At 37.3% G+C, this 14,360-nt stretch overlaps 1 protein-coding gene across 1 annotated transcript in view; it reads right to left on the bottom strand.

Moving 5' to 3' along the window:
• The window catches only part of LOC124721581 (26S proteasome non-ATPase regulatory subunit 5-like), a 197,084-nt gene that overhangs the window by 22,768 nt on the left and 159,956 nt on the right, over nt 1-14,360 (bottom strand). Inside the window, exon 6 of the mRNA XM_047246625.1 lies at nt 10,128-10,237. Coding sequence (XP_047102581.1) covers nt 10,128-10,237 — 110 coding nt within the window. The remainder of the gene's footprint in view (nt 1-10,127; nt 10,238-14,360) is intronic.

Below are 14,360 nucleotides of genomic sequence, written 5' to 3'. Positions count from 1 at the left end.
TTTGTGAAACATCACAAAAAATACTTACGTAAATATTTGCACTTAAAGATGTAAAAACAGGTGCAGTACTTCAAATTTCTCTCCTCGGCTGCCACACCAAGTAGAGTGGCAGCAAGAGACAAAGCACGGATCGTTCAAGAGTGTTACCAATTCAGATCTGCTGCGTAGAGCACCCTGGTGTCAAGAAACTTCATTGCATAATGTTTGTAAACACTACTTGAAGACCAGTACCTTGCCAGCATCTTTTATGTCAATTATTTGTTTCTTCTCCATGGGCATTGTTTCATAAAGTGTAAATTGCAGGAAAATCACATACGTGTTAGCGCCAATTAAAATCTTTAACACAGGAAATTTGATGTAAGCAATAAAAAGTGTTGTAAATGGTAAGAAAACTTAATGCCACAAACATAAGAGTGGGGGTATACTGCACTTTATGACTTGTAAGTATTTACGAATTCAAATAGCAAACATGTTGAGCTGGAATTCCATCACTGGCTTCCATTAGTATGTTAAAAGAACATAAAAACATTCCCACCAAGTCCAGTAAACATGGATCTGGAAATGCACACTTTCTGATATCTGAATACTTGTTCATTTGAGGGGCTGAAAGATGCTTGGTTGTAGATAGAGGACCTAGGGTCTTTATGTAAGGACTTTACAAAAGAGGACCATGTAGTGATAGTGGGTGGGGTGGGAAACAGTTTGGACAGAGTTGGGGCTTATGACACAGATGGTGACTTGGACAAGATAGCTTCCCTGACTCATGGCACCAACATACACTTTGTTGAGCTGTTCCGGTGTCATAATCGACCACACCTCGATGGAGGTGTATCAGTGTGGGGTTAGGGATGGCTCTGAGGACAGACAGCTTTGCTCACGTTTCTCTGGTGCCCGTCGAGACTATTAACAGATGGGGTTTCATTAGGCATGGCCTACACCTAAACAGGACTGGGAAGGGAAGATTGGTTCAGCTGACTCATGAAAGTATAGGGGGTGGATCTCGGGCCACACATGGTCAAATACCTGTTGTCATAGGTAGGAAAAGCAGGTATTTTTTACGATAAATCCAAACAACAGGTTCCCCTGCCTAAAGAGTATCTCCAGCACTTTAAAAAATACTGAAACAATCACTCACAAGACAAATTTTAACACCTCAAATATCACATATACCAGATGTCACGAAGAAAAACAAGTCACTGGAAAGAGTAACATGGGGGCATATCACAGACTTAACAATCCTCCATCAAAACATGCAGTCAATAAAAAATAAAATACAACTATTAGAAGTTGAGCTCTAATCGTTGCACTGCACAGTAGTTTGTATTACTGAGCACTGGTGTAGAGACACAGAAATCCAACATGTAGCATAATCAGTGTATGAAAAGGCAACCTCTTACTGCAGAACTACTTCAAGGGGTGGAGGATCATGCATTTGTATCAGAAAAGGAACGCAGTTCAAATCAAGACATGACCTCAGTAAGTAAGTGAAGACAAACACTTTGAAATATCAGTTATTGACTTAACAGGGCTTGATATCACCAAGAAATTAATCATTTTGTGTGTGTACACTTTTTTCAATAAATTAACAGAAGTTCTAGATAAAGTCTCAAGTACAAAGGTCAACATAATTCTGTGTGGGGACATTAACATCAACACTAATATAAATGAATCCAGCAGCACCTTCATAAACATCCTTCAAAGTTTTGGCATGTCCCTACTGGTCAATAGTGCAACAAGGGTAACTACAACAACTGCATCAGTAATTGACCATGTGGCCACAAATATGGACAGGGAAAAATGTGATGTAGCTGTAAAAGATCTCGGACTATCAGACCATCTCTGTCAAATGACAACAGTAAAATCAGGCATCGAATCATTCCCTAAACTACAAGCCTACAAACGACATCTATCAGAAATCAAAATAAAAGTTTTTCAAAAGAGCTAGAAAAACAAAGCTGGGATGAAGTGTATAAGGAAACCAATGTGAATATGAAATTCTCTAAATTTTCAACATTGCTTAAATTGAAATTTGAGAAGGCATTTCCAAAAGTGTGCATGTCTGTATCAACATCTCACAAAAACAGACGGTTAACAACAGGTATTAAGAAGTCCTCCCAAATGCTTAAAACACCTCAGTTCCATGAAAAATATTTGCAATGATCCAGAATTCTTAAATTTCTATCATAAATACAAATAGATCTATAGGAAGATGCTGACTGCTGCAAAAAAGTCATTTAATGACAAAATAATATATAATGCAGAGAATAAAAGCAAAGCAGTCTTGGATGTTATAAAAAAGGAAACCGGGAGAAGCAGACAGACACAGAATAACATACTGCTAAGGGAGGGGGATAAGGTAATAAATGATCCACAACACTTAGCAAACTATGTAAATGAGCATTTTTCAAGTATTGCAGAGAAGTTACAGCAAAAATTCCCCAAAACTAATATAACACCTGTAAATAATGTTGCACTAAACCACAGAGAATGAAGTCATTAAAACTGTTCAAAAACTAAAAAATATAAAGTCGGTAGGCTAAGATGAAGTACCAAAGTGTGTACTGAAACAATGCATAGGGATTATACAAGGCCCAACAAATATAATAAATGAATCCTTCACATCAGGGACATTTCCAGAGAAGTTAAAACAGGCAAGAGTTGTACCTTTGCTTAAGAAAGGTAATGCATGAAGACACAGAAAATTACCGGTCCATTTCCCTGCTGTCAGCATTCTCAAAAATAATAAAGCAATTATGAAAGACAGATTAATGAATTACCTGAATAAATACAATCTTTCAAGCGAATTACAGTTTGGTTTCCGAAGTGGCAAAAATACAGTGTCAGCCATAGTTAATTCCCAAAAGTTGTACTTGATGCTCTTGATAAAGATGAGTGTGCCACAGGCATATTTTTGGATCTTTCTAAGGCGTCTGATACAGTCGACCACAAGATTCTATTAAATAAATTAGAAGCATTAGGAATAAGAGGGGTAGCTAATGACTGGTTTTGATCATACCTAACAGATAGGGTACAGAGAGTAGAGATAACACATACTTCAAAGAGATCTAAACATTTAGTAAAACACTTATCAGAATCAAAATACATTAATATAAGAGTTCCACAAGGTAGCATATTAGGACCAATACTGTTCCTGATATACATTAATGACTTTCTGAGTAGTGTTACTCATGGTGAAAAAATTCTCTTCACTGATGACAGCAATATTATAGTCACTGAGAAAACAAGAGAACTACTTGCTGAGAAAGCAAATATAATTCTCAAGGAAGTTTATGACTGGTCAATAAGCAATAAAGTGACATTGAACATAAAGAAAACTAATGCCATGAATTTCAGTTTGAAGAGGAAAAATGACAATGTTAAATTAAATGTAGATGGCACCTCTATAGACTGTGTAACAAATGCAAAATTTCTAGGAATGAATATTGATTCTCAGTTGAAGTGGTGTGAACACACAAAGGTACTTGCAAACAGAATGTCATCAGCATGTTATGCCCTTAGACTCCTATCATCAGTGTGTAACATGCAATGTCTTTTAGTTACATATTATTCATATTTACACTCAATTCTTAGCTACGGCATTCTTTTTTGGGGAACAAATGCACAAAATATGAACACAATTTTCAAACTCCAGGAAAGAGCCATAAGAATAATAACCAAAAATACTAGTCGAGCTCATTGTAAAGATCTGTTCAAAACACTGGGGATTTTAACTGCTCCATGTAAATACATTTACCAGTCAGTTGTACACAACAAAAATAAAATTGGTAATTACTGCACAAACAGCTCTGTCCATGACTATGCAACAAGAGAGAGAGACTCAACTTACATTTACCAAGAAAAAAATAAACATAAAACTCAAAACAGCATTTTCTACCAAGGAATAAAACTGTACAATAAATTACCAAAAGAAATTGAAAAAATACACTTATTTAAAAAGGTAGCTAAAAAGTATCTGTTATGCAATACATTTTATACATTGAAGGATTACTTAGATAAAACAGAGTAGGGGTTAGATAATAAATGTTATACAAATAAATAATAATAATAATAATAATAATAATAATAATGATTATAAAACATCCAACATTCCACGTAACACCTTCACTTTATGTTCCCCCCCCCCCCCTTCTTATTTCCCTTTCTAGAAATACTAACCCCCAACCTATGTATAACACAATACCAACACCTCTTCCTCTTTCTGAGCTCAACATCTCACTCATTATGGAGGGATGCTGACTCAGTTTTGCAGGATAGCAAATGGGAAGTTGCGGTACACAAAATGACCCCGAGATCACCAGTGTGTGTGTGTGTGTGTGTGTGTGTGTGTGTGTGTGTGTGTGTGTGTGTAGCGAGCAAAGTGTTATGAAACAATGTGTGAATAGTGTGTGCAGTGACTGATAGTGAGAAATGAGTGAACAGTGTGGTATTACATTATTTAAAAAGTTACTTGCAAAAAAACTATCTTATACCAGGAGTAAATCTAATGATTGTCTCTAACTAGAAGTCTGTAAATATATGCGTATATGAATTAGCTTATTTTAAATTGATCTAAACTTGTAAATACTTTGACATGTTCTATATCCTTGTAAAAAGATATCTATGGATGAATAAAGCTGCTGCTGCTAGTCATTGCACTGGTACTCTATCAACACAGCCAACAAAGCACTTTGATGTTTTTCTGCTTCACAGTGCTCTAGATACATATTAGTCTGAGTATTAGGTTGTCAGCAGTCAGTTGTGGGGTTTGAGTTGTGCTGTAGTCAACTCAGGTACGTACTGTGGTGCCTTACCTACTTGCACAAATGACTTCACTTTTGTGATTACTGTAATTGTCCTGTTTGTATGTATAAGTGTTCAATACATCTTATTTTATTTTTTCTGTAACTTGTTCTTAAAGGAAAGCTACACCTTCACAAATGATATTGTGGATATGATTTTGTTTTATGAATTAGGATACAGAATTAGTCTGCAAGTCCATACCCTCAACACTGAGAAATATATCCTCATCACAGAGTACCATCTGGTAAGTGTCTTAGAAAACAGATTCTCTAGCACCATGAAAGGTAAACATTCGAAGATTTAACTCAGTCCATGCACCCGAGTTGGAGGAGCATGTGCTACATGTGGTAAACAAAAGTCCTGAAACCACTGTAAAACAATTAGCAGCAGTGAAGAGTGTGCAAGGGCAGCACTTCACGAACAATTACTATATCCATACTGTGTTCAGTGAATCCAGGCTATACAATAACAAGGCTGCAGTGGCTAATTGCAGTTATTTCAACAGCTCTTGCAAAAATGTGGTGCACATCCAATGCTTAAATCTAAGATTTTATTTACTAATGAGGCGAGGTTTGTAAAAAGAATATGTTATGGATCTTCATAATCAGCATATGTGGACTGATTTAAAACCCAATGCAATTGCATAATGAATGAGCACATATTCTTGGCAACAGATTAATAGAACTGCATATGCTACTAAGGAAATCAAAATAATGTGGACTCACTTCCTCATTAACACGTTGTCTATCTTGCTGGCAGATATGAAATGGCAATAAAAACTAGAGATATGGTTCACGCACAGAGCCACACCAACAGATTTTTCCAGCAGTGGGCACATCTGACACTGACATCTCAGGACCACATTGCTGATTAGACCTCAATACCCTAGTATTTTGGTTATGTAAACACTTGAAGAAAACGGTCTGTGTTGCTGCAATCAATATGTAAATAACTGACATAATTGCCTTGTTTGATGTCTTCTCTGCCGTTTGACTCATGATAAAATTGATGCTGGCGCAAAATTTCTATAAATAAGGCAGCAGTTTAGATATTTAAAGCACATTCATTATGCATTTATTTTCACAGCCACATAAATGCATATCAGCTATCAGTTCACATTGTTTGTTACTTTTCACAAAATTATGTCAGAACACACACAGTCAGAGAAGGGGGAGAGAAAAGTCGCAATACCAAAAAGAGTTGTGTGCCACAAACATTAGTTGGCAGGCATGATTCTACATTTGAAAGACAATGTCTATTCAAATTTCGCACCAGTCGCATAAGAGTGGTGCGAGCAGTGCAACTATGATGATGCAAATCAGGTTTCCTTTAACACATGCTGTAAAAGTCATGAGCGTTTGTTAGTTAGCTTTGAGATTTGATGTGGTGAGTTGATGTCAGTCAAGAATGCCTTTAAGGTGACAAAGATACCATTAACATTTCACTGAATTTGAATGAGGTCGTGTAATAGGGCTGTGAGAAGCTGGATGTTCCTTCTGCAATACTGCAGAAAGATTTGGCAGGAATGTAGCCACTGTACATGATTGCTAGCAGCAGTGGTCATGGGAATTTATGGCCGCAACAAGACCAGGCTCTGGATGGACACTTGGCACTATGGGGAGGGAAGATCATTGTGTTTGGCGTAAGGCTCTGGCATGTCGTGCTGTATCTGCAGCAGCAATATGATCAGCAGTTGGCACCACAGTAACAAAACTTCTTACCAACTGGTTACTTCAAGGACAGCTCCTAGACAAGTGACCTGTAGCTTGCATTCTCCTGGTCCCAAACCACTGCTGTTTGCAATTTCAGTGGTGGCAGGTGAGAGCTCATTGGAGGGCTGAGCATTTGTCTCTTGTTTTCTAATGAAAGCTGGTTGTGCCTAGGTGCCAATGACGGCCGTGCTTTGATTATAAGGAGGACGTATGAGGGCCCGCAAAATATGTCTGCGTGCTAGACACACTGGAACTATACTTTGAGTTATTGTCTGGGGTGCAATTTTGTATGACAGTGGGAGCACTCTCATGGTTATCCCACACACCCTGACAGCAAATTTGTACACCAATCTGATGATTTCACCTGTTGTGCTGCCATTCATGAATAGCATTCCAGGCGGTCTTTTCCAACAGGACAATGCTTGCCCACATACCTCTGTTGTAACTGAGTGTGCTTTACAGATAGATCCTGAGATCTGTCTCAAATCAAGCACATATGGGACATCAGATGACAACTCCAGAGTCATGCATAAACAGCATTAAAAATCAACCAAGTGCAACAGGCATGGAACTCCATCCCGGAAACTGACACCCAGCACCTGTACAATACAATGCATGCACATCTGCATGATTGCAATCAACATTCCGCTGATTACACAGGTTATTTATGTACCAGCATTTCAGATTTGTAATGGTTTATGTCGTGCTTACATTAACATGTGATCATGCAATGTTATTCACTTAAATATGTTACCCAGACAAATGTATTCCTGAAATTTCTTTACACTACACTGATTAATTTTTGGTGTCTTGATTTTTTTTGTCAGCGTATTTGGTGCCTCTCCTGCTCCCAGTCGGCCGGTTTGACATTCTGCACCTCTTAAAAAACCTCGCAATTAATACTTGACAGGATTATTTGTAATCAGGAGAACAAGAGCTCAGAAAAATTGTGTTCTTTATTGACTATTAGGCAATACCTTTCTCTTTTTCTTGACGTAAAACTAAATATAGGATAGATAAAACCAGAAAGACAAAAGACAAACAAGACAGTACACCTTTCTTCAGTCCTTAGCTCCTAGAATTTTTTCTCTCTAATCTTGCTACAGCTTTACATGGCATGCTTTCCTTTCTGCGAAAGAATCTATTACCTCCACAAAGTTCGTCAAATGTTTTGCTACATGAAAAATCGAAAAGTCGTTGTCTAATACTGCAAAAGCTGTTAATACAAATAGTGTCCAAGACGGGTGTGGTTTCTCGATCTGATTACGTCTATTTTGTCACTGTCTGCTAGATAAAACAAAACAGGCCTTTCTAATATTGCAGCAGTTATAACATACATAAAATAAACCAGGCTGTTTTGGCACAAATGGTCATTTTTATAACATGACAGAATATATATAATTCACGAAGTACCAATATCAAATGCCTAGTAGGCCTCCTACAAGCAAAAAACTTTGTTAGTGTCACATTTCATTCATACACTCCAGTTTCTCAAGCATGAGATCAAAACGTAGAAGTATGAAATTTTTATATAAATTTGGAATTGTCATATTCTTCCATAATTTGTGCAATGTCCCTGTTTCTTCTCCTTCCTAATTCTAACAAAATCTTGTCATCGCTAATTCCGGAACTATTCCTGCCATTGTCAAAACTTATTTGCCGGGTAACTTCACTAACCCTGCCAGAATCACTGGTTTAGTTATCGCATGATTATTCTCCAGTTAGGAGTTTTTACATGTTTGTACAACGCGTCTTCCACGCTAATTCGAGAATAGAACTTAAGCGACTGCTAACCGGAGACTGTGCAACTGGCGCTTGCTAGTGTAACGATCTGACCAAAAATTTTCTGTCAAAATTTCATTTTCTTGGATACACTGAGGAGGTAATACGTAATCTTTCTTACCTGTTATTCCTGTTAGTCGTTTATTTTCACTCTGGTAGTCTGAATCTATGGATTTCACTAGTAATTATAACAACGCTGGTCATTCGCAAACCCAATCAACCACATAACCAGACAGTGATCAGCATTTACCCGTATGGCTTTACTCCGCTCAGCTCGTATAGCCCCATCTCTTTTTGCCTGCAGGGAAGTTTATTTCTAGATACGACAAGGATTCCCGACATAGACGTCACGTACACTATGCACACATTCAAAAATCAACTTACGATTCATTCAGAAGTCAGCTTAGAATGTGTTCAAAAACCAACAGGAATGCGTTTCAAAATCATCTGAGTAATCAATAAACTAATGTGCGCTGGATGCTAGACACTTTGTGAAACAAGGTTTTTTCCCCTCAAGAATATGAATTGCCCCCATAGATACAGGTCTGACGCGCATGCGTGAATCTGGCAGGTTGGGGGCGAGGGTAAAATTTTGCTTGGTTGCATCTAGCTGCTTGCTCTGACTGCTTACACAGCCAACAATCACATTTCTGTATCCAGAAGCGGGAGAAGGTACTACTCATCCGTGACTCAACTGCGCACATGTATTGCTCGTACCTACTAAAACGAATCTAAATGTAAACAGTTGTGACGTCAAGCGCATTGGAAGCAATTTGTTGTTATGAAGCACTGCAAAGTCTCCCTAAAGCCCTTCACACATTTTGCTGTTGGCAGACGCTTGTATCAGCACTGTGTTTTGTTGTTGTATAAGGTGCATTTCCTTTGCAATTTATGTTTTTTTTTTTTTTCTCTAGTTCATGTTTTATTGCTGCAGTATTATTCTGTAAGAGCAGGATACAGTAATATCCTTTGTTAGAGTATTGGTTCTTACCAGTCAAAATTACAAAAAATTAACTGAAAACTAAAACAATGAAAAATTTGAACCCAGATTTCCCGCTTGTTGCAAGCGGACGTCTCAACTACTTTGGCTATCCAAGCACGCCTCCAGGACCAACCCAAACTTCCAAATGTCTTATAGCCTACGCCCCTTACTGCTCATGCACAATTCGTGTGATTCCTGCATAGGGACAGACATTGTTTTTCTTGTCAGATTGCTTTGTTTTGGCATAAAATACATTAGTGCAGTGTCAGTATTTACACTGTCTGTTTGCAAATACATTTCCTAATTTAATACTGCTGTGATTGTCAGCAGTGTGTGTTCCTTCTGACACGTATACATGTGTGAAGGAACATTGCGTTCAAACTAAACACATTCTGTAAATATATACATTGCGCTACTGGGTGGTCCATTCTATTACATAATTAAAAACCTGTAATTCATGCATATTTTAGGGAGTCATGAATTGTACAATTCTAGCCCATGCCCACGCCCAAATAAGGGCAATTTCAGAAGGCAAGACAACCAGCCTGAGATTAGGGATTATATCAAGAGCTGATTACCTCAGTTTGTCAGTGTTTTCGGACTGGACATTCACGGAATAATGGAACTTGCATCCTACAATATCAGAAGTCTACAAGTTCCATGACAAGTCCATTCTCATACAAGGTAATGGTGACAGTCAATTGGCTGAATTTGTGCAAATAATGCATTGGTAATATTTAATAGGTATATAGTAAGCCGAAGATAATATTCCCCCACTCCCCCTTCCATAAAAAGGGCACTGTTCTGACTATACAGTATCAACAATAACTTTACAAAGCACTTAAAGTTACCTGCAGTCTTAAGATGCCTCCAAATGCACTCATAGCTCTCTCTTTCAACTCTGATGGAAGGTATCTCATATACTCTTCAAAATTTGCCATCAATCTGGGTATTGCATCACCTAGCAAACATACAAAAATTTAGCATTATTATATCAACAGATACATTTGGAAAGTGTACATAATTCAGGAGAAGGGGTGTGTGGAGTGGGAGTGAGTGTTATGGATGAACATCTCCTATAGGTCTCAGACCACATTGGAAAAAATGATAGTTAATCACTTTCTGCAATGGTGATGGGATTAGTGGTTGGTGGTGATGGTACAAAAATATTTACACACAATGACAAACTGAACAACTAAGAGTACATTTATTTTTAAGCTGTATACTGTTTCCTGTTAATAAAACAGGATTCAGTTATTTGCTTTCTGAATTAACTTTTTTCATATTCACAACAGAAGATGGAGAGACTATGTAATGGTAAAAAACTGAGCAGCTAACCTGATATTAAAATAGTTGACCACTTTCAAATTGTAAGTACTCAAACACTAGTAAGATGCAAAGTAAAAATAGGTACAAAGCTACAAAAAGAATTATGTAATTAAATCAGAAATGTAAATTATAAGAATTTATCTAACAAGCGGAGGCCACAACATTGGGATCATGGATTTACTTCATACTTTGTACACCTTTAGTAGGCCATTCAAACAACATAATGTGTAAGTAGTAAGGTGTACTACTCTGGCAGTTCCAAGAAAATGGCAAGAGACAGTTTCCACGTCTATTATGTAACTGATGTATCCGTGCGAAGATGCCTGTTGTAAGAAGTCATTGTGGTCATGTGGTTAGCATTAGCGTTTAGTAAATGGGTTGTTGACAAGGAAACAGTTCAAATCCTGCTACCACATACTTTTCAGGCTATATTTTTTTCATCACTGGTCACATTATTTAAATCACGCGACATCTGAGAGGTAATATAATGAAAAAACAAAAAGGCCACATGCATTTTCATGAAGTTGTAGTGAATTTCAAATGTTATTAGACTATTTACTATTTGTGATTAAATTTTCAAGGACGAGTAACAGGCTCAGAAAGCCCAAGTCAAACCTCAATAAATAACGATATGAATGACATTATTCACAATCATTAATATAGAAAGTCACAATGTGCCAGACCACAAGAGTAATGTACAGATGTGCTCTCAACATTACACATTACAGGATGATATTTGTCATGCAGAAATGGGAAACATAAACTGTAACTTCATGCATATACTTCATGCAAAATACACATGGTTTTTTTCATTATATTATCTTTCAAGTGCCATACAAATTAAATAATATGACCAGTGATGAAAAAAAAGATTAATAATTATATTTGGGCAGCAGTCAAACCGTTGCCTCATACATTTTTGTCTTATGAAGCTGGAATGTTAATCACTTGACCACCATGAACTCTAACTGCCGGCACATACTAACACATATGTACGCCACATAACAGACGCGTAAAACTTCTCTTGCGATTTTCTTGGAATTGCCAGAGTAGTGCCTCTTACTACTTGCACATTATGTAGTATTAATAGCCTACTAAAGGTGTACAAGTTAGAAGTAAATATGTGATCCCAACATTGTGGCCTCCCCTCGTAAGAACAAGGACGTATACCACATTAAATTAAATTAAGAAATGAGTCCAGCATTTTAGAAAATGAAGGGCATAAAGGCATACAAAAAAAGAGAGATTATGTAAAAAGGGAACTTTTGGAAACAGCAAAAGATATTGCATGTACAATGCACGTACAAAGAAACCACAAGAAAAGAAAATCTCAAATGGAATGCTGGAGCTATTACAGAGGAGGCAACAGTTTCAAGCACACAATAATGACACAACAGAATATGCTGAATTACATAAAACTATACACAAATGTCTTTGAGAGAATGAGAAATGTTACAATAAAATTTTGGTATGACAAACAATTAAAAACAATATAAATATATATAATTTAAAGACTAAAGGTAACAACATGCTGAATAGATGAGACACTGAGTTGCTGATAAACAAGAGTGCAGTTTGGCTGCAGTGCTAGTACAATGTAGTCAGCTGAAACAATATAGTTGTAGAGGTGTATCTGTGTTTTAATATCTGAGGAACAATTTGTCTGATAGCTAATAACACTCTTAGTCTTGTTTAGACTTGTTACATTTACTGCTTAAATTATTGACATTCCACCAAGGACTTTCCTTTACAGTTTCTGAAAACAACCTAAGTATGATGAACATGAATTAAAAAAGCTTGTGTTGGTGAGGGCAGCACATATTATCAGTTACAAAGACAGATGGCACAGTAAGTAACAACAAGAGAGAAAAATGTACAAGCATTACAAGGATCCTTTTACTGTTTGTATTGTTAAAGGGAGCAATAAAAAATTATAGACAATCATGAAAGTAGTGTAATTTCTCATGTAATGCTACAAGAGAGGTATAAACCCATCTGTGGTATGAAGAAAGGAAAGGCATCAAGATATGACAGAGTTTCAGTAGAAACTGTTAATACTCGGGAGATGAGCAACACTCCTATGTCACACAGATTATATTCCAAAAAGACAAGTGACATAGGCCCTTCATTAGCCATTTATCAGCGTATTCCAACTTCTGTCTTACTTCTGTTATCTGCATAAAGGTCCTCTATGATGCTTGTTCTACCATGAAAAAAACACAGATTGCAGCACTTACCACTCATATTGCTGGGAAAGTAGTACAGATAATAATGTGTGTTACTTGCTTTTCAGCATTTACATTTCTCACGTTGCAATGCTCCGTGCCTCACAATGTCACACACAGTGCAAAAGGGCATCAGTTGCTGTCTGCAATATGCTTTGTATTTATTTTCAAGATAGTCTTCTAAGTGCAATAGTGATAAATGGAAAAGGGCCAGCTTAAGACCTAATTGCCCAGAAATTGGAGAAGTAATGAACTTTCATCTCACAGGTGAGACCATTTGCTTTCTGTGTAATAGAAAGACATTAAGAACGCATTTCTTTTAATGACAAACACAAAATAACTGTAGCCAATGTTGATGTCAGAACCAAATTAGGAACGATGGAGAAGAAACTTGCCTGTATTTTGGATTATAATCAAAAAAAGGCTGGAGTGGTTCAGAGCAACCATCTAATGGGCTACTGCCCTTTTGAGAGGAAGAAAATAAAGTGGTGGAAGAAAGGTTCTTTCACATTTTAACAATATCATGAAAAGGATAAATTACTACTCACCATAAAGATGACACACTAAGTTGCACACAGGAATGACGAAAAGACTGATAAACATAAGCTTTTGGCCAAAGCCTTCTTTCAGAAAAGAAAACACACACACTATTTACATCTACATCTATACAGATACTCGGCAACCCACCATATGGTGCATGGCTGAGGGTACCATGTACCACTACTACTAGTCATTCTGCCCCTGTGACACTCGCAAAAAAAGCGAAGGAAAAATGACTATCATATGCTTCTGTATGAGCCCTAATTTCTCGCCTTATATCTTCTCAATCCTTATGCACAATGTATGTTGGCAGCAGTAGAATTGTTCAGCAGTCAGCTTCAAACCCCGGTTTTCTAAATTTTCTAAATAGTGTTCGTTGAAAAGAATGTCGCCTTCCCTCCAGGGGTTCTCACTTGAGATCCCGAAGCATCTCCGTAAAACTTACGTGTTGTTCAAGCCCACTGGTAACAGATATAGCAACCTACCTCTGAATTGCTTTGATGTGTTCCTTCAATCTGATCTGATACGGATCCTGAACACACTAGCAGTACTCAGGAACAGGTCATACCAGCGTCCTATACACAGTCTTCTTTACATATGAACCACACTTTCCTAAAATTCTCCCAATAAACCAAGAACAACCATTCCCCTTCCTTACTACAGTTCTCATATGCTCGTTCTATTTTGTATCACTTTGCAACATTATGCCCCGATATTTAAATGACTTGACTGTGTCAAGTAGGAGACTACCAATACTGTACCCAAACATTGCAGGTTTGTTCTTCCAACCCATCTACATTAACTTACATTTTTCCACATTTAGAGCTAGCTGCCATTCATCACACCAATTAGAAATTTTGTCTAAGTCATCTTGTATCTTCCTACAGTCATTCAACTTCGACACCTTACCATACACCATAGCATCGGCAGCAAACTACAGGAGATTGCTACCCACCCTGTCCACCAAATCATTTACCCTCACCTCTGATG

The sequence above is a fragment of the Schistocerca piceifrons genome, chromosome X, assembly GCF_021461385.2.
Source record: "Schistocerca piceifrons isolate TAMUIC-IGC-003096 chromosome X, iqSchPice1.1, whole genome shotgun sequence".
Taxonomy (NCBI): Eukaryota; Metazoa; Arthropoda; class Insecta; order Orthoptera; family Acrididae; genus Schistocerca; species Schistocerca piceifrons.
The sequence above is the reverse complement of the archived record's forward strand: the minus strand, read 5'-3'. Positions and strand labels throughout refer to the sequence as shown.